The following is a 27,828-nucleotide window of genomic DNA, read 5'->3' as shown; positions in this document are numbered from 1 at the left end:
AGGCGAAAGTAAATTTTTGCAAGAAGATATAGCATTAGGAAGCTCATCTCAGTGTCAAATAGAAGATCAAGAGGAAATTGTACATACCAATGGCGGTGCCACCCTGTTTATTTTCCTCCAGAATAGCCACCAGGTCCTTACACTTCCTCTTGGGCTGATCAGATGGCGATTGCTCGGTGCTCTTCATCTTGAGGAGCTGATTGGCTTTCTTGATTTTCTGGCTATATTGTCGGGCCATGTAATAGACCCTGCGTTTAGTTCGATCCATGATATCCAGATCCTGGATGACAGTCTCTGTGTTGGCGTTGCCCAAGGAGCTCTTGGTCTCATGTGCCCCACCATCGATGGAGACAGCACTTGTGGTTAACATAAAGGCCTCCCTCCTTGGCTCACCATCATCCATCTTAACATTTCCAGGGCTCATTCTGGGTTTGCTCTTTACCACTTCGAGAAAACTGGGACTTGCTTGGGCAGAGTAAGCAGCCAGCCTCCCCCTCCGGCCACCTCTGGAGCCAGGCGGTCCACTCAGGTCATCTTCACTGACTGGGAAGGCAGCGGGTAGCCTGTCCCGCCTGGTCTCCTCGCTCTTCCTGATGTAGTCCTCAAGGTCATTCCAGATCTCGTCCACCTCTTCAGAGAGTTTGTCCGGGACAGATTCGTGTGACACAGGTCGGTAATTGGCGGAGCTGTTCCAGCTCAAGCAACTCTTCTCTGTAGAGCGGTTCTGATCGGAAGTATCATCGCCGCTGAAATGAAGGCTCTCCTCGGAAACAAAGCCTCCCACCCCACAAGAACCCAAATCGCTGTCAAGACCCAGGAAGCTATCACATTCATCCCAATCATTCTTCAGTTTCTTGTACGCTTTTTCAGTCAACGCAAGCCTCTCATCCAAGCACTCAACAGTCTTCAATTCCCGCTTGGGCGATGCCTCAGCACTCTGACCAGACACAGTGACATGAGTGGAGCTGGCTTTCTTCCCCCACTTCCCTTGGCTCCCAGCATCCATGTGGCTTTGGTCTTCCTTTTTAGCTGGGCCATTTGACTGGAAACTGACAGGGGTCACTTCCCCCAGACTGCAGGCAAAGCTCTGCTCCTTGACAGCCAATCTCACCTCACCAGCAAATGCAATAAGTTCATATACACCTTCATCAGTGCTGGCTCTCTGCATTTCCCCATCTGGCCCTTCAGAACTTACAGAGCTGCCATTTCGGCAAGCAGAGTTTTGTGAGCTGCAGGTTCTCTGTGTCATTGGGGAATGTGGCTTGCTCTCTACGGCTGATTGGTGTCGGAAAGCCGAATGGCTCTCCCCGGCGCTGCTGGCTCTCCTTACAATCCTACTCCCACAATGGCGCTCCCGAGCAGAGGTTGCTGTGAGACGGGTGCATGGCACATCTGAACCACGGTGTAACGGACGGACCGGGGTAGAGTGGAGATCGGGTGTGGAGGCGGTCGTCACAAATGCTTGGTAATCATCATCCCCTTGGACACCATGGGGCACGACTTGACTGGGGAATGAGACATGTCCTATGGGAAGCTCGGGCCACACATCTCTCACTCCTTCTGTGCCCAGCAGACCATTGAACGGTTGAGGCTCCTCTGTTGAGGATTTGGAAGAGACCTGAAAAAATAATAATAATAGTATTTTAAGAGTGGGGAAGTGTAAAGAGTCAAGAGGAAATTCCAGAACTTGGGGCAGAGACAGCTGAAGGCACAGTAACTATGGTGTGTTAAAGCAAGGGGGTGGTAGAATAGGTAAGAGGCAATAATTGCAGGAAGGCATAGCTAGGAAGGGTTTGAAGGGGTTACACAGAGGTGGGGAGAACCAGAGAGAGGATTTAAACGTAAAAATGTAAAATTTTAAATCTATCATACAAGGTCCAAGAGTCAATGCAAGTACAGGTACAATGGATCACCTGGACTTACGAATAGAAATACAGGCAGAATTTTGGATGAGCTCGATTTTAGAGGGTGTAAAGTGGAAGATTGGACAAAACATTGGAATAGTCTTGTCTGGAGGGAACAAAAACATTCTAGCAATAAGGCCCAGCTTATGCTAAAATTACTTCCTACATATATGTTGGGAGATTTGGTAAACGTCAAATGGCACTATTCAGGGACCTTGTGACCTGACTTATTTAAGGAAGAGTTTGCAGAACACAAATTGAAAGTTTAAACAGGAATGTTATAACTGCAAGGATCTGCACCTGCGACCACAATGTTTGAATATTGAAAAACCGCTCTCTGAAGGATGGACCTGCAGGGTTAGAAGATTCATCTCGGAGCAGAACACAAGGGTTTGACCGGTCTATGGAATATGCAGGACAGAAAAGTATTTAAAAAAAATCAGAGATCTGAGACCATTTCTTTAGCGACTACCCATGGGACCTACCTTGCACATGATGAGCCCCGAGTGAAGGCTCCAGCAAACAGAAGAGACCTCAAAAGAAGAATCTGGCCAATTCAAAGGGGTAATATCTACTTATTTAGGGCAGTACGGTAGCACAAGTGGCTAGCATTGTGGCTTCACAGCGCCAGGATCCCAGCTTCAATTCCCCACTGGGTCACTGTCTGTGAGGAGGCTGCACGTTTTCCCAGTGTCTGTGTGGGTTTCCCCCAGGTGCTCCGGTTTCCTCCCACAGTCCAAAGATGTGCGGGTTAGGTGGATTGGCCATGATAAATTGCCCCCAGTCACCTCAAAAGCGGGGATAGGGTGGAAGTGAGGGCTTAAGCGGGTCGGTGCAGACTCGATGGGCCGAATGGCCTCCTTCAGCACGGTATGTTCTATGTTATGTTTAAAGCGGAGTCTTGGGAGAAATTGTGATTGTTTGTATTGCATCAGATTTGAATGCATGGCGTATTTCATGCAAGTTCAGTGAAAATAATTGTGTTGAATCGCAAATTCAGTGTTTGTTTGATACGTAACTGTATGACCTCTTGTAACAATGCAGAGATCAAGAGGCTCAACAGTATGTTAAGGTTTCAACAGCAGATGGATTTGAGGGTAGGGTGGAGATCAATATTCGAGATAACAAATTGCGCAAATCAGGGGTACCAGAGGCATGTTGGAAACAGAACCAGAGAGGATTAACAAAACCTTCAAGGCCTTCTACCAAGAGCTGTACACCTCAGAGCCCCCAACGGGGAAGGCTGGGATGAACCGGTTCCTTGACGGACTGGATATACCAGTCGTGGGAGAGGGCAGGAAACGGGACCTGGAAGCACCACTAGCACTGGGAGAGATCATGGACAGTATCAGCTCCATGCAGACGGGGAAGGCGCCGGGACCGGACGGATTCCTGGCGGACTTCTACAAAAAATTTGCGACAGCACTGGCCCCGCACCTGCGGGAGATGTTCACAGACTCGCTAGCGCGGGGCACACTGCCACCCACGTTAGCACAGGCCTCAATCTCGCTGATACCTAAGAAAGACAAAGACCCAACGGAATGTGGGTCATACAGACCCATATCTCTGCTGAACGCAGACGCCAAAATACTGGCCAAAATCCTAGCCAAAAGGCTAGAAGACTGTGTACCTGAGGTGGTCACAGAGGACCAGACAGGCTTCGTCAAAGGTAGACAGCTTACCGCGAACATCAGGTGCCTGCTGAACGTGATAATGACCCCTCCGGGGAGAGAACACAAGAGGTGATCGTCTCCCTGGACGCAAAAAAGGCCTTCGACAGAGTCGAATGGAAATACCTCATAGAGGTACTGGAGCGGTTCGGGCTTGGAACAGGGTTCACCGCTTGGGTAAAGCTCCTATACAACGCCCCCATGGCGAGTGTACGGACCAACAATACCAACTCCCAATACTTCCAGCTGCACAGGGGCACCAGACAAGGATGCCCACTGTCCCCGCTGCTGTTCGCACTAGCAATCGAACCGCTAGCAATCACGCTCAGGGCAGCAAAAAATTGGAGGGGGATCCGAAGGGGAGGCAGAGAGCACAGAGTCTCACTCTATGCAGATGATCTGCTCCTCTACATCTCGGACCCACAAAGCAGCATGGACGGAATCATCGCGCTCCTGAAAGAGTTTGGAGCCTTCTCGGGCTACAAACTCAACATGAGCAAAAGTGAGATCTTCCCAGTACACCCGCAAAGGGGGGGGGGGGGGGGGGGGGGGGGGGGGGGGGGGGGGGGGGGGGCAGCACTAAAGGGGCTGCCGTTCAAACAAGCCCGAAATAAATTCCGCTACCTGGGGATCCAAATAGTCCATGATTGGAAAGGGATCCACAAATGGAACCTCACCAGCCTGGCGGAGGAAGTAAAAAAGGACCTGCAAAGATGGAACACACTCCCACTCTCCCTCGCGGGGAGAGTCCAGACGATCAAAATGAACGTATTGCCCAGGTTCCTCTTCATGTTTAGATCCATTCCGATCTACATCCCCAAGGCCTTTATCAAAGCGCTGGACAAACTTATCATGGCGTTCGTATGGGGGGGGGTAAAAATGCTAGGATCTCAAAGAAGGTCCTACAAAAAACAAAAACCAGGGGGGGGCTAGCCCTCCCGAATCTACAATTCTACCACTGGGCGGCAACAGCCGAGCGAGTAAGGGGATGGATCCAGGAGCCAGAAGCCGAGTGGGTGCGTGCGGAGAGGCCTCCTGCATGGGGACCTCCCTTTGGGCCCTCGCCACGGCAGCACTCCCATCCCCACCCAAAAAACACACCAGCAGCCCAGTGGTGACAGCCACCCTCCAATCCTGGAACCAACTGCGGCAGCAATTTGGCCTGAACAAAATGTCGGACAAGGCTCCCATCTGCAACAACCATAGGTTCAAACCAGCACTGACTAACGCCACCTTCAAGAGGTGGAGGCAGGACGGGGGGACACTGACAGTCAGGGACCTATACACGGACGACAGGATCGCAACACTGGACGAACTGACAGAGAAATTTCGGCTAGCTGGGGGGAACGAGCTACGGTACCTGCAGCTCAAAAACTTCCTACGAAAGGAGACAAGGGCGTACCCACAACCGCCACGACAGACACTACTGGAAGACCTACTGGACGCAAGTATCCTAGAGAAAGGGAACTGTAGCGACATGTATGACCGACTGGTAGAAAGGGACGACACCGTACTGGACGCAACAAGAAGGAAATGGGAGGGCGACCTGGGGATGGAGATAGGGTGGGGACTCTGGAGCGAAGCACTGCATAGGGTCAACTCCACCTCCACGTGCGCAAGGCTCAGCCTGACGCAACTAAAAGTGGTACATAGAGCCCACTTAACGAGAAACCGTATGAGTAGGTTCTTCCCGGAGGTGGAGGACAGATGTGAACGGTGCCAAAGAGGCCCGGCCAACCACGCCCACATGTTCTGGTCTTGCCCCAGACTTGTGGAGTACTGGACAGCCTTCTTCGAGGCTATGTCCAAAGTGGTGGGGGTGAGGGTGGAGCCATGCCCGATAGTGGCGGTCTTCGGGGTTTCAGACCAGCCAGATCTATTCCTGGGGAGGAGGGTGGACGCCCTTGCCTTTGCCTCCCTGATCGCCCGCCGTAGAATCCTGTTTGGCTGGCGGTCAGCAGCACCGCCCAGAGCTGCAGACTGGCTGGCCGACCTCTCGGAATCTCTCCAAATGGAGAAAATCGAATTCGCCATCCGAGGGTCGGACGACGGCTTCCACAGAACGTGGGAGCCATTCATGCAACTGTTCCGGGACCTATTTGTGGCCAATGTACAAGAGGAAGAATAGTCGGGGGAAGGTAGCGGGAGGGGGGGGGGGGGCTACAGGTTGGTTACGGGGGTTCGATGGCTAGCTAAGGCCCAAAACCAAACTAAATAAACATGTTGAGGGGGGGCGCAGTTACTACTACGAAGATGCTTACCTGTAAATATGTATGTTAATTTTTGCGTGTTTGTTTTTCTCTCTCTCTAACAATTTGTAATTTGTTCAATATAAAACATGAAAACTGAATAAAAACATTTATAAAAAAAAAATATTCGAGATAACAGTATACAGTATTTGTGACATAGTACATGGATGGACTAGAACTAAGGAAGGGCAAACTTGAAATGAAAACAAAATGCTGGGAAGGTCTGGCAGCATTTGTGAAGAGAAATGGTTAATGTTTTGAGTCCAATATGACTCCTTCAGAACGAGAGAATGAAAGAGTTGTTGGAGCAGGGCAGTCTGTTCAACTGTGTCAAAGGCTACAGGCAGGTTAAGGATGAGGTATAACATGGCTCCGGTCAAGTAAGATAATATTTGTGTCATTGGTCAAGGCGATTTCAGTACGGTGGCAGGGGCAAAATCCTGATTGGAGGGATTCAAATGTGGCATTACCAAAAATTTGGGAGGCAACATATTCAAGGACTCGAGAAAAAGAGTGAAAAGGGAGCTGAGTGAAAAGGAAGATGGGCTTGGAGTTGGCAAGAACAGAAAGGATCAAGGCCTATTTTTGAAGGAGGGGCAAGATGTCAGCTTTTTTTGAAAAGGAGGGGCAGCATCTTAATGAACAAAAATAATTTACAGCATCAGCTCACCAGTAAATTAACTTTGTCTAGTCAGCACTTTAGTGGCAATAGGCCCAAAGAGAACAGATGGGACTCGTAGACAGGATGAGCTTAGAGAGGGAATGAGAGGAGTTAAAGAAACACAAAAGGATCTGGACTCGGGGCTGGAAAGGGGGAAGTAACGGGCAACTGAATGGATGGTCTCAACCTTAAATAATAAAGGTCCAAGACTCTTGGGGGGTGAAGACAGCAACGGTATGGGGAAGGCGTTTAAAGTTACAGTCGACAGTGGCAAAAGTGAAGTTGGAATTATTTGATTAGTGAACACTTTTAGCAGAGGACAGTAAGATTCAATGTTGCTTTTTGTGGTCCAACCAATCTGGTGACGAATGGTTAAACCTTGGGGCAAGCCGAAATGGCTGTCCTACCAGGATGGAGAGAGCCAGGGTTTTACTCAGTAAATGCAGCAAAAGGTATAGTGAGGGTGTGATGTGCTGAATGGAAGACCAAAGGCTGGATAGTTGAGAGTTTGGAAGTGCCTTGAGAAGATTTTCCCCTCGCCAACTCCCATCTCCTCCAGCCTACCACCTCCCACCATGCAAAAAGGAAAAACAGGAAAGTGGAGAGGTGACCAGCAAAAGCCTGATTGGGCATTGAAACAATTGGAGTCGAGGGCATGAAATGGCAAGGCCAAGGGCAGGAGAGTTGGTATTGAGGGGAGGGGATATTTAGAAAGGCAGCAAGTTCAAATGAGAGCAAGCAAGGTATAAATACACTATGTGGGTGTTAAAATTGCGACAATGTTGATAATTTAGGCAAAGGGTAGCAGAATGTAAACATTCAGGCAGGCTTTCCCTTAACAAAATGAGCAAGGGGACTGGATTCAGCTAGGCAGTGATGCACACCATAACAGGGCCACTTGAGCAAAATACCAACAGCATCTGTGGAACTCGGTTAGGGCTAGGATAACCCTGACATGGGAAATTCTTTTCCACAGAGCCTGGTAACACAGCAAGTGAGAGTCGGGTGTATCCATATTTCCAATCCTCGCTTGAATCTGCTGAAACACCAAGGCAGCAGGCAGAACCTTGCAAGATCAGTCCTGGAAGCTGAAAATGGCTCAGCTGGTGACACTTGCGCCTCTCAGGTCAGTTATTGCGCACAGAAAATTAGCATGTAACGTAAGTTGCTATTCAAATACAGCTTTGAGGGAGTGCTGTACTGGTAGCAGTGTCATCCTTCAGTTAATGCTTTAATCAGAGGAATAGTCTGACCACTCAGATGGGTCAAGTGGATATTAAAAAGGTCACTAGGCGTTATTTGCCAGTGACGTAGTTAACATTCTTCCTTCAACCAATACCATCCACAGTTGGTTATCTGTTTACTTGGTTCATAACAAAGGAACATGAAGTCTGCCCTGGGATTTATCCCTCAACCAATTTACATTAGAACAGATAATCAGATCATTAAATGGTTTCTTTGTGGGAACTTGCTGTTGACAATTTGGTTGCCACATTTCTCTACATTATAACAACTACTGAATTTAATAGTTCTTAATTGGTTCTGAATTACTTTGGGCTGACCGGAGGTCTTGAAAGAAATGCAAGTCCTTTCTTTTCAAACACACAGGAACATAAAACAATCAAAGTGGTCACTTAACTGGAGTAGATTTTCCTGCACTTTATTCTCTGTTCTTGTCAATCTCAGTTCGTAAAAGTTCAGGACATGGAGTTAATGTAACACCAGGGTGGAATTCTCCGGCTGCGCCTGCCCGCCCAGCGACAGGAAATTCCCGCCCGAGGTCAATGGACTTTTACATGGTCCGTGTCCCGCCCGTGGTGACCTTGCAGCGGGCGGGGAGGAAGAATCTAGCCCAAGGTTTGTTGCAATTCTGGTGATACCACCCACTATTGTGAAAGTGCTTGGGATCGGTCACTAGGTGTCACCGATGTGCTGTATTATAGGCCAAAACTCCCAACCCATCAGTCTCTGGAAGAAAGGGTACATCACATAAGACTTTATTCTATTCGGTAGCCAAATATGTTTTAAGTGCCATTTGGTAAGTTCAAACTGGAGGATAAAGAAGATGGGGTCTTGATTTTAAATTTGTCACCCTTGTTTTCAAATTGCTCTTTGGCTTCGCCCCTCCCCTTCCCTATTTCCATAACCCTTTCCGGCGCTAGAACCTTTACACTCCAATTCTGGCTACTTGCATGGCATTAATTTCCCCTTCCCCACTATAGCCAATGATGCCTTCACCTGGTTAAGCACATCAAGTCTGGAATTCTCTCTTAACCCTCTCGCATCTTTCAAGTGACCCTTAGACCACATTTTCAACACCCATCTTGATATCTGCTCGTGTCGCAGTGTCAAATTTAATTTTTTTATAAATTTAGAGTATCCAATATTCATTTTTTCCAATTAAGGGGCAATTTAGCGTGGTCAATCCACCTATCTTGCACATCTTTGGGTTGTGGGGGGCGAAACCCACGCAAACACGGGGAGAATGTGCAAACTCCATATGGACAGTGACCCAGAATCGAACCTGGGACCTCGGCGCCGTGAGACTGCAGTGTTACCACTGTGCCATCGTGCTGCCCATCAAATTTTATTTTATGAAGCAATTTGGGACATTACTACAACTCGTTGTACAACACAAATCATAATAAAATCTGGCCTTAATAGCCAACTAATCATATCTTAAGGATGATCAACAGTGCTCTGGCAACTAATTAATTACTTTAAAGAAAGAAACATGGTAGCCATTTGAACACAAACAAAAAACATTTTTATAATGGAATAAAGTGGTGTTTAGCATTGGTTGAGGAAATAATACCGGCCAGAAAATCAGGAGCACTAACGCCACACTTCAAATTGGGTTATTTATAGCAAACTGAAGTGACGTTACAGTATTTAAAGTAGCATCTCATCCGATTTACAGTTTCAATAATTCAGCACTCCCTCAGTACTGCCCTGTAAGTATTAGTCTAGCTTATGTGCTTAGGTCTGTGGAGCACAGGTTTAACCAACCAATGTTCTTGTGGTGCGGTCATTGGTTGAAACCCAATGATTTTCAGCTTGGGACAAGGTTAGAAATTACTTAGGATGACAGAGCCACAGACAGGAACAGCACAAACAGGGCACGTTTCAGGGCAGGATTGGGATAATGCACATACATTAGAAGTCTTGCATCCCAGATGTCATTGGAACAATCACCAACCTGTTCAACATCAACTTCCTCTTCATCATCAGCATCAGTCTGCTCCAAGGTCCGTAGCTGGAGACTTTCGTCTTGGTCACTTGGATAGGCTGGCTCCAAGGATTCTTGCGATTGGTTAACTGGGTCACTATGAAGGAGTGCACTGATTTCACACTTGGAGCTGGGTAATACTTTACTGGATAATTCTTCCATAGATGGAGAAAGGAGAGATGCTTCAACACTGGTACGCTGTTAAGGGAGGGAACATCCATCACACACTGCTCACAAACTTCCATTACATTATACTTTATATAGACACTGGGAGAGAGCAAGACAGGTGAAGTGGAATATTAAAATATTGGAATGAGATGGAATTCAAAACAGAAAGTTACTGAACAGACTACAAACATGGAATTGTAGAAAACAAAGGAAAATGTTTAATTTTTATTTACAAAAGGAGACCCATAGTTATCATATTTAAGAGCATAAAAACAGAACAGAATAAATGAGAGCAGCAGGCAACTATATGCTCCCTGAAGCTTTGTCTGCCATTTTATGGCCCCTTAAGCTTCCCATTTGATATAATCATGGGCGATCCTCTGTTTCAACTTCGCTCAATTCCCTGAAAGCCCCAAAATCCCTTCTCAGCCTTGACTACACTCAGTGGCGAATCCACAACCCTTTGAGATAGAGAATTATAAAGATTCAGACTTCTGGTGGCGGTGATGACGTAGGAAGCCGCACATTTGGGAGCTCCCGTTTTAAACGGACTTTTCGGCTCTTTTTAGAGCCCAAAACGGAAATTTTTCGACGTCTCCCGGTGGGAGAAGGTGTGCTGATCGACTTTCCCCGCAGTCCATGACTCGAACTCGGAGTGGAAAGGGGGAAAAAACGGCAGCAGCTCCCCAGAAAAAACGGGGGAAGGAATCCAAGATGGCGGCCGGCAGAGCTCCAGAGGAGTGGAAGCAGTGGGCCCTGGAGCAACAAGCTGCTCTCCTGCGCTGTTTTGCAGACTAAAAGGCTGAGGTACTGAGCTCTCTGCAGGAAATGAACAGAAGGCTCTCGGAGATTCAGACGACCCAGGGTGCTGCCATCAAGGAGTTGCAGACGCAGGCCACTGAACGAGAGGAGGAGGCCGGGATCCTCGTGAGTAAGGTGGAGGGACACGAGGCACTCCACAAGAAGTGGCAGGAACGCTTCGAGGAGCTTGATCACCGCATGAGGCGGAAAAATCTGCAGATCTTGGGCCTTGCGGAGGGGTCGGACCTGACAACGTACGTGGCTACGATGCTGAACTCGCTAGTGGGGGCCGGGTCTTTCCATCTGCCCTTGGAGCTGGAGGGAGCACACAGAGTACTGGCCAGGAGGCCTAAGGAGAATGAACCCCCGCGTGCGATGCTGGTGAGGTTCCACCGGTTCAGTGATCGGGAGTGTGTGCTGCGCTGGGCCAAGAAGGTGAAGAGCAGCAATTGGGAGAATGGGGTAGTACGGATCTACCAGGATTGGAATGCGGAGGTGGCTAAGCGGCGGTCCGGGTTGACTCGGACGAAAGAGGTGCTTTACAAGAAAAAGATAAAGTTTGGAATGTTGCAGCCTGCGCACCTGTGGGTAACTTATTCGGACCGGCATTATTATTTCGATTCCCCGGAGGAGGCGTGGGCCTTCATGCGGATGGAGAAACTGGACTTGAACTAGGGGTTGGGGGGTCGGTTGTAATATTTTATTGCTGGATTCTGCTGTTGCTGTGTTCTCTTTTTTTATACTTTTGCAATTTTGATATGGTTATTTATGGGGGTGTTGTTCTGTTATGTTTTTTTTGTTGCTGTGGGGCATTGTTTGAGTTTTGTATCTTGCGCGGAGGGTTGGGGGGGTTTGTTGTATTCTATGTCGGGTTGGGGGTATGGAGTGGGGCTGGTATTTGGGAGCTGCGTCAGAAGGGTGTGGTGGGGCAGTGCGAAAGCACGGGCTTTCCTCTGGTTTCCCGCGTTGCGGGGCGGAGACGATGGCGGGGGGAGGCGGGGCCTTAACTGGTTCTTCCCTGCGCTGGAGCGGTGCCTGGAGGAGGGATTGGGGGATGATCCCACTTTGGGAGGGGTCGGGTTATTGGCGGGAGTTTCCGGGGTCAGCAGAAGTTAGCTGACCCACGGAAGTACAATGGAGGACGGTTCGCGGCTAGGAGGGTTCCTAGCCTGGGGGGGGAAGGGAGGGGGGGGGGGGGGGAGGAAGGGGAATACCGGGTTGCTGCTGGTAGGGTCAGGAAGGAGCTGGTGGGGGCTGGGGGGACAGAGGTGAGGTGCTGTCGCTGTGGGGACTGGGTCGGGCGGGGGGTGCTGGCCTGGGGCGGGCAGTCAACGGGCTCTGGCTAGTCGACGGGGGACGGGGGAGGGGGGCGGGACGCCCTCTGATTCGGTTGGTCATCTGGAATGCGAGAGGATTGAATGGGCCGGTGAAGCGGTCGAGGGTACTTGCTCATCTGAAGGGGCTAAAGGCAGATGTGGCAATGCTTCAGGAGACCCACCTGAAGGTGGCGGACCAGGTCCGTCTGAGGAAGGGATGGGTGGGGCAGGTTTTCCACTCTCGGTTGGATGTGAAGAACCGGGGAGTGGCGATTCTGGTGGGGAAAAATGTGTCGTTTGAGGCATCGGAGGTGGTGGCGGATAAGGGGGGTAGGTATGTTATGGTTAGGGGCCGGCTACAAGGAGAGAAGGTGGTACTTGCTAGTGTATACGTCACAAATTGGGACGATGCGGACTTTAGGAGGCGTATGTTGGGACGGATCCCGGATCTGGAGGCGGGAGGTCTGATCATAGGGGGGGACTTTAATACGGTGTTGGATCCTTCACTGGATCGGTCCAGCTCTAGGACGGGTAGGAGGCCGGCGGCAGCCAAGGTACTGAGAGGGTTTATGGACCAGATGGGTGGGGTGGATCCATGAAGGTTTGTGAGGCCGAGGGCACGCGAGTACTCTTTCTTCTCCCACGTACATAGGGTCTACTCTCGGATAGATTTCTTCGTGGTGAGTAGGGGACTGATTCCGAGAGTGGAGGAGGCCGAGTATTCGGCCATTGCAATCTCCGACCACACTCCGCATTGGATAGAGTTGAAGATGGGGGAGGTGCGGGACCAGCGCCTGTTATGGCGGTTGGATGTGGGGTTGTTGACGGTGGAGGAGGTGTGTAGGAGGGTCCGGGCAAGTATTGAGGGGTACCTCGAGGTGAATAATACGGGGGAGGTTCAGGTGGGGTGGTCTGGGAGGCCCTGAAGGCAGTGGGGAGCTGATATCCATCCGGGCACACAGGGAGAGGAGCGAGAGGAGTGAGAGGGATAGACTGGTGAGAAAGATGCTGGAGGTAGACAGGAGGTACGCAGAGGCACCAGAGGAGGGACTGTTGGGGGAGAGACGCAGCCTGCAGGCTATATTTGATTTGCTGACCACTAGAAAGGCGGAGGCACAGTGGAGGAAGGCACAAGGGGTAGTGTACGAACATGGTGAAAAGGCGAGTAGGATTCTGGCTCATCAGCTCCACAAGCGGGATGCGGCTAAGGAAATTGCTGGAGTGAGAGACAAGAGTGGGAAAGTGGTGCGGAAGGGGGTAGAGGTGAAGGAGGTCTTCAAGGACTTTTACGGGGAACTGTACCGGTCGGAGCCAACGGGGGAGAGGAGTGGAATGGAGAGGTTCCTCGACGGGCTTTCTTTCCCGAAGGTGCAGGTGGAGGGGTTGGGTGCGCCGATTGAGCTGGAGGAGTTAGTTAAGGGGATCGGGCAGATGCAGTCAGGGAAGGCACCGGGGCCGGATGGGTTCCCGGTGGAATTTTATAAAAAGTTTGTGGACCTAGTGGGCCCCTTGCTGGTGCGGACACTTAATGAAGCGTGGGAAGGGGGGACTTTGCCCCCGACGATGTCGCGGGCGCTGATCTCGTTAATTTTAAAGAGGGACAAGGACCCCCAGCAGTGTGGTTCATACAGGCCCATATCTCTCCTCAACGTAGATGCCAAGGTGCTGGCAAAAATCCTGGCCACCAGGATAGAGGACTGTGTACCAGGGGTTGTACACGAGGACCAGACAGGTTTTGTGAAGGGAAGGCAGCTGAACACGAATGTGCGGAGATTGTTGAATGTCATCATGATGCCGGCGATTGAGGGGGAGGCAGATATAGTGGTGGCGCTGGATGCGGAGAAGGCCTTCGATAGAGTGGAGTGGGGGTACTTATGGGAGGTGTTGGGGAGGTTTGGATTTGGTGAAGGGTTTATTAGATGGGTAAGGCTGCTATATGAGGCCCCGATGGCGTGCGTGGCCACGAATAGGAGGAGGTCAGAGTACTTCCGGCTTTACCGAGGGACCAGGCAGGGTTGCCCCCTGTCCCCCTTGTTGTTTGCACTGGCAATCGAGCCGCTGGCGATGGCGTTGAGGGATTCAGAGAGGTGGAGAGGTTTGGTGCGAGGTGGGGAGGAACATAGGGTGTCGTCGTATGCCGATGACCTGTTACTGTATGTGGCGGACCTGGTGGGAGGGATGCCGGGGTGATGGAGCTGCTAGCTGAGTTTGGGATCTTTTCAGGTTATAAACTAAATTTAGGCAAGAGTGAGGTGTTTGTGGTGCACCCTGGAGACCAGGAGGAAGGAATTGGTAGGCTCCCGCTTAGGCAGGCATGGGAGAGCTTTAGGTACCTGGGGGTGCAGGTGGCCAGGGACTGGGGGACTCTTCATAAACATAATTTCACCAGACTTGTAGATCAGATGGAGGAGGAGTTCAAGAGGTGGGACATGCTGCCATTATCGTTGGCGGGGAGGGTACAGTCTGTCAAAGTGACGGTGCTTCCGAGATTCTTGTTCCTCTTTCAATGCCTGCCCATCTTTATCCCCAGGGCCTTCTTTAGGAGAGTGACTAGCAGTAATTTGAGCTTTGTGTGAGCACATGGGACTCCGAGAATGAAGAGGGTGTTCCTGGAGCGAGGGAGGGATAGAGGCGGGCTGGCGCTGCCCAACCTTTTGGGGTACTATTGGGCAGCCAATGTGTCAAAGGTGCGTAAATGGGTGATGGTGGGGAGGGGGGGGGGCGTGGAAAGAATGGAGATGGCGTCATGTAGAGGTACGAGCCTGGGTGCCATGGTAATGGCGCCATTGCCGCTCTCCCCCGAGAGGTTTACCATGAGGCCGGTGGTGGCGGCGACCCTAAGAATCTGGGGACAGTGGAGACAGCATAGGGGGGAAACAGGGGGCTCGATGGAGACTCCATTGGGTGGCAATCATCGGTTCATCCCAGGGAACAGGGATGGGGGATTTAGGGGGTGGCAAAGGGTGGGCATCAGTAAATTGAGGGACCTGTTTATTGGCGGGAGGTTTGCAGGCCTGGGAGAACTGGAAGATAAATTTGGGCTTCCCCAAGGGAACATGTTCAGATACTTGCAGGTAAAGGCGTTTGCTAGGCGACAGGTAGAGGGATTCCCTATGCTGCCCTCGCGGGGGACGATGGACAGAGTGCTTTTGGGGGTGTGGGTCGGAGAGGGGAAGGTGTCTGACATTTATAAGGTAATGCAGGAGGTGGAGGAGTCGTCAGTGGAGGAGCTGAAGGCTAAATGGGAGGAGGAACTCGGGGAGCAGATATAGGACGGGACTTGGGCGGCTGCCTTGGAGAGAGTCAACTCTTCCTCCTCGTGTGTGAGGCTTAGTCTCATCCAATTTAAGGTGCTGCACCGGGCCCACATGTCCAGGACTAGGATGAGTAGGTTCTTTGGGGGGGGGGGGGGGGGGGGGGGGGGAGGACAGGTGCACCAGATGTTCGGGGAGTCCAGCGAACCATGCCCATATGTTCTGGACATGCCCAGCACTGGAAGAATTCTGGAAGGGGGTGGCGGGGACGGTGTCGAGGGTGGTTGGATCCGGGGTCAAACCAGGGTGGGGACTCGATCTTTGGAGTTGCGGTAGAGCCGGGAGTGCAGGAGGCGAAAGAGGCCGGTGTCCTGGCCTTTGCGTCCCTAGTAGCCCGACGAAGGATCTTGCTGCAGTGGAAGGATGCGAGGCCCCCAAGTGTGGAGACCTGGATCAGTGACATGGCGGGATTTATAAAATTGGAAAGGGTCAAATTTGCCCTGAGGGGATCAATACAAGGGTTCAATAAACGATGGCAGCCTTTTCTGGTCTTCCTGGCTCAAAGATAGGTATCTTGGTCAATGGCAGCAGCAACCGGGGGGGGGGGGGGGGTTCCTTATTGTAGTTTCTATTATGTAACTTAATATTGTGTTAATTTGCATTGTTGTTAAAATGCTGTGTTGTTCATGGAGGTGGGGCGAATGTTTATAATTGCTATTTTTGGTATTTTATTATGGTTCGTTGTTGTTGTATAAATTCAAAATTTTTCAATAAAAATTATTTAGAATTTTAAAGATTCACAACCCTCCGAGGGGAGGAAATTCCCATTACTTCAGTGCTAAATTATCAGCTCCTTATCCTAATACTGTCCTTGTTCTAAATCCACGAGCCACCCTTCTGTAACTACCCTATCAAGCCCCATCAATATCTTGTATGTTTCAATGAGATCACCGATCATTCTTCTAAACTCCAGACAGTGTGGCCCCAATTTATATTTACACAGCATTGCCCTTTCATCCAAGGGATCATAGTGAACCTTCACTGTCCTGCCTCCAAACCAAGTATATCCTTCCTTAAATATCAAGACCAAGACTGCCAAACTAAGCCATATTTGCTCTCACCAAAGCCTTATGCAATTGTAGCAAACCGTCCTTATTTTTGTACTCTTAATTCCCTGAACAATGTCGGCCAACATGCCATTTGGCTTCTGAATTGCTTGTTGTACCTGCATGTTAACTTTGTGTTCCTTGTAAAAGTACAGCCAATCTCACATAAAAATTTAAAGGTTCCACACCTTTTTTTTTTGAAAATCTGCTTTTCTACTCTTCCTCCCATTCACACTTCTCCAACATTGTACTCCGTCTGCCACCTTGTTGCCCAATTACTTAACCTGTCTATATCCCCTTTGCAATGTGTCTTCCTCACAATTTACATTCTCGCTTAGCTACAAATCATCAACAAACTTAGATTACTCTGCTTCTTTGTCCAAGTCTTTAATATAGATTGCAAATGGCTGAGGCCCCAGCACTGATCCTTTTGACACTCCACTACTCAGTCTGCCAACTTGAAAATGTAATTTATCTCTACTCTTTGCTTCTACTCCATTAAACAATCTTCCATTAGTACCAATATATTATCACCAGTTATGCGAGCTGGTTGCTTTTGCTCGTTTGCATGGCATCTTATCAAATGCATTTTGAAATCCAGGTATAGTACACTTCCTTTAATCAACCTTAATTGTTACATCCTCAAAAACCTCTAACAACATTTGCCACACCGGATTTTGTGTTCATAAAACCATGTTGACTTTCTCTGACCATACCCTTACTATGTACTTAACAATAGATTGCAACATTTTCTTCACGACTGCTATCAGGCTAACTGGCTTGTAATTCAGTTTTATCTCTCTCCATCTTTTCTTGAATAGCAGTGATACATTTGCAAGCTCCCAATCCACTGGGACCTTGCAGAATCTAGGAAGTAGCTTTTTCTCCATACAGAGGCTCAGAATTGTACAGTACAGAAGGAGGCCTTTCAGATCATTGTGCCTGTACTGGTTCTTTGAAAGAGCTATCCAATTGCCACACTCCTGCTTTCTCCCCAGTCCTACAAACTTTCTCTTTTCAAGCATTACCCAATTCCCTTTTGAAAAACATTATTTAATGTAATTCAAGAAGTACATTCCAGATCGCAACTCTATGGCTTAAAAATAATTCTCATCTCCCTCTGGCTGTTTTGCCAAATACTTTCATTCTCTATTGTCTTAAATTGATTTAGACATTTAAAAACTTGAGGAAAAATCGTCTGAGGCGATAGCTTTCTAATTTTGAAGACCAGCACCCACATCCAAGTCCTTCAATTCACGAACATCCCCCGCTGGACTTTTCACCCATTACACAAATGATTGGGTGCTCCCCTCTGATCGCGGTGGAAATGCTGATGAAACACTCCTGCAAGTCCAAGCAGCAGTTCAAATCGTTAATTTCCGTCAATGCCTTTCGCAACCTCCGACATCCCAAATTGTTTTGCAGCCAATAAAAGCTGCAGTCCCACTGCAGAGACTTGAGCTCAAGCAAATACCCACAGTGGAGGGAATGACTGACAGGGTTTTAAACTGAAAACACGTTGTTCCTTCGAGGTCACTCTTTCCGACATTGTCAACTTGAACCAAAATGGGCTTCGGGAAAGGTGCATCAATAGTGGAAGTCATTTTTTTTCCCCATTCATAGAATGAACCCGACCCCCCAAAAGAGCAATCCACCTAGGCTCTCTCCCCTGCCCTATCCCCGCAACCCCTCACATGGCCAATCCACCTAACCTACACATCTTTAGACTGTGCAAGGAAACCACAGCACTCGAAGGAAACCCACACAGATACTAGGGGAACATGGAACTCCACAGAAGACAAGTCACCCAATGCCGGAATCTAACCCAGGTCCCAGACACTGAGGCAGCAGTGCTAAACAGTGGCACTGCACATTTAATTTAAATCTATATAAAATGTACAGCTCTCTGGCAACTTTAGCAGGAAGTTTAAATCCAGTTTTTTTTGTGCCTCGTGAAAAACACTTCACATTACTGTGCTGTACAAATACACCTGGATCTTCCCAGTGCACTGTAAAAAAAAAACACCCAAGGTTATGCTTACCTTGTCCTGTCTTGTCTCTGAATAGGGGGGGAGGCAGAAAAAAAATAACAGTTTGTTAGTTGGAAAACTGAACATAAAATGTGTTAACTCCCTCTTGTGACTGTAAAACGTGTGGCTGAAGGCGCTACAGATTAATTATCCTAGCAAGATACGTAATAGAGTAAACTATAGGTTAAATTCGGTTTAGTACTTGAAGGGAAGGAGAATAGTTACCCATTTGTTTAGCAGACTTCAATCTTGCCGATGGTTCTGCAAAATACAGAAAAATATATTCAAGGTACAAAGAAGAATATTGCTGTTGAAAATGCTTATCTGCTATCAAGCACAAAGTTCTTTCTGACCCAGGTGTTTGCAAAGGTGAACGTTTCCATCAAGAAGATGATCTTTAAAACCATTCTGGAGTGGTCTGGACATTAGTGGCAAAGGAGAACCCCAAGGTGTTTTAGAAGTGTATCAAGGGCAAGAGGGTAACCAGGGAAACAGTAGGGACCAAAGAGGCAACTGTTGTGTGTGGAGTCGGAAGAAGTAGGTGAGGTATTAAGTGAACAATTTGCATCTATGTTCACAATGGAAAAGGATGATGGAGGTACAGTAAGCAGAAAGGGGGACTGTGATATAATTGAAGAGATGAGCATCGAGCGGGAAGGGTGTTAGTGGCTTTAGAGAGCTGAAATGTGGATCCAGATGAGATGTATCCTAGGTTGTGGTGCAAGGCAAGGGAGGAGATTGCAGGGGCTCGGACACTAATTTTCAAATCCTTTCTGGTCACAGGAGAGGGGCTCGGGGACAACTAATGTGGTACCATTATTCAGGAAGTAGGAACAAAAGAAAAAGAAAAGGTAATTACAGACCATTAATAGTAGAGAAATTATTGGAAAATACTCTGTGGGACAAAATTAACCTCTAATTGGAGAGGCAAGGATTAATCAAGGATAGTCAACATGGCTTTGTCGGGGGGAAATCCTGTCGAACAAACTTGATTGTATTTTGAGGTGACTAGGTGTGTAGATGAGGACAGTGCAGTTGATGTATCTACATAGATTTCAGTAAGGCTTTTAAAAGGCCCCATGAGAGACTGATCAAGAGCAGCACATGGGATTCAGTGCAATTTGGAGAGGGATGGTCAAAGGTTGTTTCTGTGACTGGAGGGGTGTCCAGTGGTGTACCACAGGAATTGATGCTGGGTCCCTTGCCGTTTGTAATGTACATTAACAATTTAAATGTGAATGTGGGAGGTCTGATCAGTAAGTTCGCAGATGACACGAAAAGTGGTGATGTGGTAAATAGCGAGGCCTTAGATTACTGGACGATATGGATGGGCTGGTCAGATGGGTAGAACAGTGGCAAATGTTATTTAACCCCGGAAAGTGTGAGGTGATGCATTTTGGAAGGACCAACGAGGCAGGAATACACAACGAACAGTAGGACGCTAGGAAATACAGAGGACCAGAGGGACGTTGGGATGCATGTCCAACAATCCCTGAAGGCAGCAAGACAGGTAGACAAGATGGTTAAAGAAGGCATATGGTATACTGTTATGAGATTATGATGGAGCAGTATAAAACACTAGTTAGGCCACATCTGAAGTACTGTGTGCAGTTCTGATCTGCGCACTATAGGATATGATTGCACTAGAAAAGAGTGCAGAGGAATTCACCAGGATGATGCCCGGGCTGGAGTGTTTCAACTGCAAAGACAGGCAGGAAAGGCTGAGGTTGTTTTCCCTTGCGCAGAGAAGGCCGAGAAGGGAACTTGAGGTGTACAAATCATGGGGGATATAGATATGGTAGATAGGAAGAAGCTTTTCCCTTGAGTAGAGGAATAAATAACCAGGGGGTATAGATTTAAAGTAAGGGGATTTAGAAGGGATTGGAGGAAAACTTCACCCAAGAGGGTGGTGTGAATCTGGAACTCACGATCAGAAAGGGTGCTAGAGGCGGGAACCCTCAACATTTAAGAAGCATTTACAAAAAATTAAGAAGCATTTAAATAAGCTCTTGAAACATCAAAGCATACAAGGCAATGGACCAACTGCTGGAAAATGGGATTAGAATAGATAGATGCTGGATGGCCAGGACTGACACAATGGGCCTCTTTCGGGGCTGTAAAACTCTATTACTGCTCATCTGTGCTGAGGACTAGGCAAACACACCAGAGTCAAATACCTGGACAATGAGGGACCACATACATTGGGTTCCATATATTTCTAAGCTCAGAAATCCACTCAGCTCAGTGGTGGCAATCAAAGAACAAACAAAGAACAATACAGCACAGGAATAGGCACTTCAGCCCTCCAAACCTGTACTGGTCATGACAGCACCCTTTGCCAAAACCCTCAGCACTTCCTTGTGCCGTATCCCTCTATACTCATCCTGTCCATGTATTTATCAAGATGCCTTTTGAATGTCATTATTGTATCTGCTTCCACAACCTCCTCTGTCAAAGCGTTCCAGGCACCACCACCCTGTGTACCGAAAAAAAACTGCCTTGCATATTCTCCTCTAAACTTTGCCCCATGGATTCCAATTTTTCGTGGTCTTCTTTACGTCATTATTAGTCAAATGCCGAGTTCAGCTCTTTTGTCTATGTTTGGACCAAAGCTGTAATGAGGACAGGAGCCAAGTGGCCCTGATGGAACCCAAACTGAGCATCAGTGATCAAGTGCTGCTTGATTACACCACTTTGCTGACAATCGAGAGTAGACAAATGGGGCAGTAATTTGCCAGGTTGGATTTGGTATGCTCTCCTGGCACTCAAATCTGGGTTGTTTCCCCTGGTTTGAAGCTAATGGTAGTGTTGGGGAAATGCTGGGCCATGAGGTTATAGATTGTGTTCATATGCAATTCTGCTGTTGATGACCCACAGTGCTTTATGGTTGGCCAGTCTTGTGAATTGGATCTGTTGCAAGTCTATCCAAATTAATCTCAGTGGCAGCGCCACGTAACACAATGGGGACAGGAGAGGAGGAGAGAGAGAGATCCTCAATGTGAAGACAGCTGTGCAATGGTCATTCCTACCAATACAGACATGGACAGAAATGCACCTGTGACCGGTAGATTGGTGAGGAGAGGATGATGTTCAAATAGGTCCTTCCCTTCGTTAGTTCCCTCATCACCTGCCACAGACCCAGTCTAGCAGCAACATTCTTTACTCGACCAGCTCGGTCAGTGGTGATGCTATGGAGCTACTCCTGGTGATGGACATTGAAGATACCCATCCAGATTACACTCCAGTCAGAGGCGGGGTAATCAAAGACAAGAACAAAAGACAGAAAGGGGAATAAGAAAAGTGACCGGCAGAGAAATCAAAGACCAGAATCAAGCAGGAACACAGTGAAAAATAGTGGGAATGGGAGAAATAATGTTAAAAAGTCTAGCCTCAAGGCTTTGTGCCTTAATATGTGGAACATTAGCAATAAAGTGGATTGATTATTTACGTAAATAGATGTAAACAGGTATGATATAGTCGGGATTACGGAGACATGGCTGCAGGGTGACCAGGGGTGGGAATTGAACATCCAGGGCTATTCAGTATTTATAAAGGACAGACAAAAAAGAAAAAGACAGTGGAGTTGCATTGCTGGTTAAAGAGGAATTAATGCAATAGTGAGGTAGCTCGAACAATGTGGATTATGTAGAGGTAGAGCTGAGAAACACTAAGGGGCAAAACACGTTAGTGGGGGCTGTACATAGACCCCAAAGTGGTGATGTTGAGAATGGCATTAAACAGGAATTTAGAGATGCATGCATGAAAGGAACATCTGTAATTATGGGTGACCTTAATCTGCATATATATTGGGTAAATCAAATTAGTCACAATACTGTAAAGGAGAATTCCTTGAGTGTACACAGGAATGGATTTTCTGAACCAATATGTTCAGGAACCAACTAGAGAACAGGGCATCCTAGACTGGGTAGTGTGCATTGAGAAAGGAATAATTGGCAATTTAGTTGTGCGAGACCCCTTGGAGATGAGTGACATTATGAGAGAATTTTTCATTAAGACGGACAGTGACATAGTTGATTCCAAGACTCGGGTCCTGAATCGGAATTATAGACCAGTCGGTAGTGGGGAAAGTTCGAGAGTCCATTTTCAAAGATTTTATCTTTGAAAGAGATTATAGCAGAGGGGTTGGGAGCACCCATTGGACTGGTGGAGGTGATGATGGAGGGTATGGGGAGATGCAGGCAGGGAAGGCCCCGGGCCCAGATGGCTTCCCAGTAGAATTTTATAAAATGTTTTTTGGGAGACCTGGGGCCCCTGCTGGTAAGGGCATTTAAAGAGGCAAAGGAAAAGGGGGAGCGCCCCCCACGTTATCGCAGGCCTTGATATCTTTAATTTTGAGGAAGGAGGGCAGCACGTGGCACAGTGGGTTAGCCCTGCTGCCTCATGGCGCCGAGGTGCCAGGTTCGATCCCGGTCACGATCCGTGCGGAGTTTGCACATTCTCCCCATGTTTGCGTGGGTTACGCCCCCACAACCCAAAAGATGTGCAGGCTAGGTGGATTGGCCATGCTAAATTGCCCCTTCATGGGAAAAAATGAATTGGGTATTCTACTGTCCAATATCACTGCTGAATGCAGATGCCAAGTCGTTGGCAAAGATCTTGGCCTCGCAGATGGAGGACTGTTTGCCTTGGGTGATAGGGGAAGGTCAGACGGGGTTTGTAAAGGGTAGGCATCTGTCGGCTAATGTTAGGCATTTGTTGAACATAATAATGATGCCCTCGGAGGGACGGAATGTGGAGGTAGTGGTCACTATGGACGTGGAAAAGTCCTTTGATTGGAAAGAATGGGAATATTTGTGGAAGGTACTGGGGTGGTTCAGGTTCAGGCAGGGGTTTGTGGATTGAGTCTGGTTGTTGAATCAGGCGCCGACAGCGAATGTGAGGATGAACCAGGTGAGTTTGGGGCATTTGAGGCTGCATCATGGGACGAGTCAGGGATGCCCACTCTCCCCATTGCTCTTTGCCTTGCTGATAAAGCCACCGGCTATGGCGCTTAAAGCGTCAAGGGGTTGGCTGGATTGGGGGGGGGGGGGGGGGGGGGGGGGGGGGGCACACAGGGTTTCGCTACATGCTGACGATCTGTTCATAGAATCATAGAATTTATAGTGCAAAAGGAGGCCATTTGGCCCATCGAGTCTGCACCAGCCCTTGGAAAGAGCACCCCACCCAAGGCCACAGTTCCACCCCATCCCACCTAACCTGTTTTGGACATGAAGGGCAATTTGTCATGGACAATCCACCTAGCCTGCACATCTTTGGACTGTGGGAGGAAACCGGAGCACCCTGAGGAAACCCACGCAGACACGGGGAGAAAATGCAGACTCCGCACAGTGACCCAAGCCAGGAATCAAATCTGGGACCCTGGAGCTGTGAAGCAACTAAGCTAACCGCTGGGCTACCGTGCAGCCCATATCAGACCCATTGGAGGGTATTGGTGGGGGATCATGGACATCTTGGGAGGAATTCGGCCGGTTCGCTGGGCAGAAGTTAAACATGGGGAATGTGCGGTCTTTCTGATCCAGGTGAGAGGGCAGGAGAGGAAGTTGGGTGAGCTATCGTTTAAGGTAGTGGGGCAAGTTTCAGATATTTGGGCATCCAGGTGGCGCGTGGATGGGAGCAGCTACATAAATTGAATTTGGTGCGGTTGGTGGAGCAGATGAAGGGGGATTTTAAGAGGTGGGGCGTGCTCCCGCTGTTATTGGTGGGACAGGTGCAGTCCGTGAAGATGATGGTACTCCCAAGGTTTTTATTCGTATCCCAGAATCTTCCAATTTATATTCCAAAAGGACTTTTTTTTTTTAAAAAGGAAGATTAATGCCTCATGGGAGAAGATGCTGCTGCTGGAGCGGGGTTGGCGCTGCCAAATTTGATGAACTACTACTGAGCAGCAAATATAGCCATGGTCAGGAAGTGTGTGATGGGGGAGGGGCTGGTGTGGGAGCAGATGGAGGCAGCCTCTTTTAAGAACACTAGCTTAGCGACACTGCTGACGACGCCTCTTTTGTTCTCGCCGGCTAGGCACTCCACAAGCCCGGTGGTGGTGACAGCCCCGAGGGTGTGGGGACAGTGGCGGCAGCACCAGAGTCTGGAGGGTGCCTTAGTTTGGGCACCGATTTACTCCGGGAGGGCTGGACATGGGGTTCCGTGGGTGGCGGCGGGCGGGGTTTGAGGGGTTGGGGGACCTATTCGTGGGGTGGGGGTGGGGGCAACTGTTTGAGCTTGGAGGGACTGGTAGAGGAATAGGAGTTGCCCAGTGGGAATGGATTCCGGTACTTACAGGTGCGGAACTATGCGAGGAAGCAGGTGTCGTCCTTTCCCGACCTGCCACCCCCGTGAGTTGCAGGATAAGATGGTGTCAAAAACAGGGATTGGTGAGGGCAGGGTTTCGGAGATCTACAAGGAATTAATGGACTGGGAGGGCATCCAGTAGGAGACGTTAAGCGGAAGTGAGAGGAAGAGCTGGGGAGGGTGTTGGAGACTGGGCTATGGGAGGAGGCTCTCCATGTTAGGCTTAGTCTCATTAAATTTAAAAGTACTCAGAGTGAAAGCTGATCTGGCAAAGTGGGATGGTCTCCCTCGGTCACTGGCAGGTCGGGTACAGGCGGTTAAAATGAACGCGTTGCCGTGATTTCTGTCTATTTTCCAATGCCTGCCGATTTTCCTGCCAAAGGCATTCTTCAGCAAGGTTGAAGGAATGATTACCTCGTTTGGAGGAATGAGTACCTCGTTCATATGGGGAGGGAAGGTGACTAGAGTTAGAAAGGTGCTGCTACAGAGGGAAAGGCAGGCAGGGGGTTTGGTTCTTACAAACCTATTTTAAAAAAAATTTAGAGTACCCAATTCATTTTTTCCAATTAAGGGGCAATTTAACGTGGCCAATCCACCTACTCTGCACATTTTTGGGTTGTGGGGGCGAAACCCACGCAAACACGGGGAGAATGTGCAAACTCCACACGGACAGTAACCCAGTGGTTCTTTCAAACCTGATGTATTTTTACTGGGCGGCGAATGTGGAGAAGGTACGGAGCTGGGTAGAGGGGTTAATTTCCAGTGGGTCAGTATGGAGGAGAGTTTGTGCAGGGGTTCGGGATTGAAAGCACTAGCAACAGGGCCGTTCCTGATGGCCCCGGGAAATACTCAGGGAGTCTGATCGGGTTGGGGGAACCACAGATTTGAGCCAGGGAAATGGGATGGAAATTTTTCGAAAATGGGAGAAGGGATTTAAGACACTAAAAGATTTGTTTCTTAAGGGTCGGTTTGCAGGATTGAAGGAGCTGGAAGCGAAGTATGGGCTGGAGCAGGAGGAAATGTTTAGATACATGCAGGTTTGAGATTTTGCAAGAAAGGAGATACACAGCTTTCCGGTGGAGCCGGCCTCCACATTGCTGGAGGAGGTGCTGACGACGAGGGGACTGGAGAAGGAGGTAGTGTCAGCGGTTTACGGAGCTATTTTGGAAGAGAAGGCGTCACCACTGGAAGGGATCAAAGCAAAGTGGGAGGAAGAGTTGAGAGAGGATAAGGAGGAGGGGGTCTGGTGTGAGGTGCCCTGGAGAGTCAACGCCTCCACCTCGCGTGTGATGCCTCTCCACCCTGTGCCCTGGTGTGATTGCCGTTGGAATTCTTGACTCGAGAAGGTCAAGTTTGAACTGAGGGGAAGGATGGAGGTGTTCTACAATTCATGGGCATTATCCATTATGCACTTTAGAGAACTGGATAACATTGAACATTAGTTGGGGAGGGGGGGGGGGAAAGAGAGGTGTGTGGGTGGAGTGGGACTGTGTGTGTTAATGGCGACTATGGGTGATTCCCATAGTGTGAACATGCGGGCTAATGTCTGGGGTTTGGTGAGAGGATGGGATCGTTGTTGTGGATATGGGGATTGACATATTCGTTACTGATTATTGTTTTTTGTTGGTGGGTGTAAATTTGGGAGAAAATGTGAAAAAAGGGAATAAAAGCGTTTAAAAAAGGTAGTCCACAGGGTGCATATGACGGGGGCCAGAATTTGCAGGTTTGTTGAGGGGGTGGAGGATAGGTGAGGGCAGTGTGGCCCCGTAAACCTTGTCCACATGTTTTGGACCTGTCCAAAGCTGGAGGGATTTTGCCGGAGATTCACTGACGTTATGCCTGAGCTGCTGAGGATGATGGTTGCCCCCCGTCCAGAAGTGCCCATTTTTGGAGTGTTGGAAGACCCAGGAGTCCAGGGGGAAAGAGAGGCCTACGTTTTGGCCTTTGCCTCCCTGGTAGCCCGGAGACAGATCTTGCTGGAATGGAGAGACTCGGGGCTGCTGAAACTAGGGGTGTGGGCGAACGACCTCGCGGAATTCCTTCGGTTGGAAAAAATCAAGTTCACCTTGAGGGACTGTGGAGGGGTTTACCCGGAGATTGAAACCATTTATCGACTTCTTCAAGAATAGTTGAAAAGTCAGCAAGGGGAGGAGGAAGTTTCTGGGATTTAAAAAAAAAAGGAGGCAGAGTGGGAGGAGGGTAGCAGCATGGAGGGAGGGGCACAGGAGTGTTGGTTATTTATTTGTTATGTGACTTCCTGTTTGTTCTCCATTTGGTTTTGGTTGTGTTGGAAATGTGTATAAATGCCTTAATAAAAACATTTTTTTAAATATATAAAGTCCACACATTGCTGTGGGGAGTCTGGAGTCACATCTAGGCCAGACCAGGTAACAGCAGATTTCTATCTCTAAATTATATTAGTGAACCAGGTACATATTTATAACAATTGACAATGGTTTCATGAGGCTACCTTTTTAATTCCAGATTTATTAATTGAATTTAAATTCCACCATGTGTTGTGATGGGACTTGAACCCCTGTCCCCAGAGAGTTAGTCTGGACCTCTGGATTGCTAGTCCAGTGACAGTACCTCTATGCTACCACCTTCCCTCGAGATATAGATAACAACATCAGAGTTCAATCCAGACAACTGTGCGCAGGGATGTTAGAAAACCGCAGCTCCAAGGTGTCGGAAAAATTAGCTGGGAGCTTTTTACAGGCCTAAGATCTTCTTACTCTATAACTAATCCACAGAAGGTATGCAAGGGTAGACAACTGCGGTAGCTGCTCTCATTACTGTTCCTCTGCTCATGTAAACCAGAATTACAGGCTATTGTAATGTCATGGTTATGATACTATCTAGCAACTCCAAAGGACAAGGGCAGGATTTTCCAGTCTCGAGGCGTGATGAAATGGAGGCAGAACTGTCTGATGCTAGGGGGCGGTGGGGGCAGTTGTTTGTGTAGGTTAGTGAAGGTGCATGCCCTGTTAATTGGGCATGTTGAGGTCATTTGGCAGCTTGTTAAGAGTGTACCAGCTAACTTTCCAAAATTTTCACAGGGGCGGGGCAGCTGTTCGGAGCTCTCTAAATCTTACCAGTAAAACCTAGTGTGAACAGGACACGAAAAATTTTAG

General features: G+C 48.6%; 1 protein-coding gene across 9 annotated transcripts in view; it reads right to left on the bottom strand.

The window, feature by feature from the left end:
- LOC119970531 (pleckstrin homology domain-containing family G member 1) overlaps positions 1-27,828 on the bottom strand; it is a 285,870-nt gene that overhangs the window by 6,646 nt on the left and 251,396 nt on the right. For all 9 annotated transcript variants that reach the window (XM_038805311.1, XM_038805331.1, XM_038805319.1 and 6 more), the window contains 4 exons: positions 18,614-18,649; positions 18,401-18,417; positions 9,684-9,911; positions 88-1,618 (listed from right to left, as the gene is read on the bottom strand). In XM_038805311.1, coding sequence (XP_038661239.1) covers positions 88-1,618; positions 9,684-9,911; positions 18,401-18,417; positions 18,614-18,649 — 1,812 coding nt within the window. The remainder of the gene's footprint in view (positions 1-87; positions 1,619-9,683; positions 9,912-18,400; positions 18,418-18,613; positions 18,650-27,828) is intronic.

Source organism: Scyliorhinus canicula, chromosome 1 (assembly GCF_902713615.1).
Source record: "Scyliorhinus canicula chromosome 1, sScyCan1.1, whole genome shotgun sequence".
NCBI classification, from domain to species: domain Eukaryota; kingdom Metazoa; phylum Chordata; class Chondrichthyes; order Carcharhiniformes; family Scyliorhinidae; genus Scyliorhinus; species Scyliorhinus canicula.
Note: the sequence above shows the minus strand (reverse complement) of the source record. Positions and strands in the feature narration are given on the sequence as shown.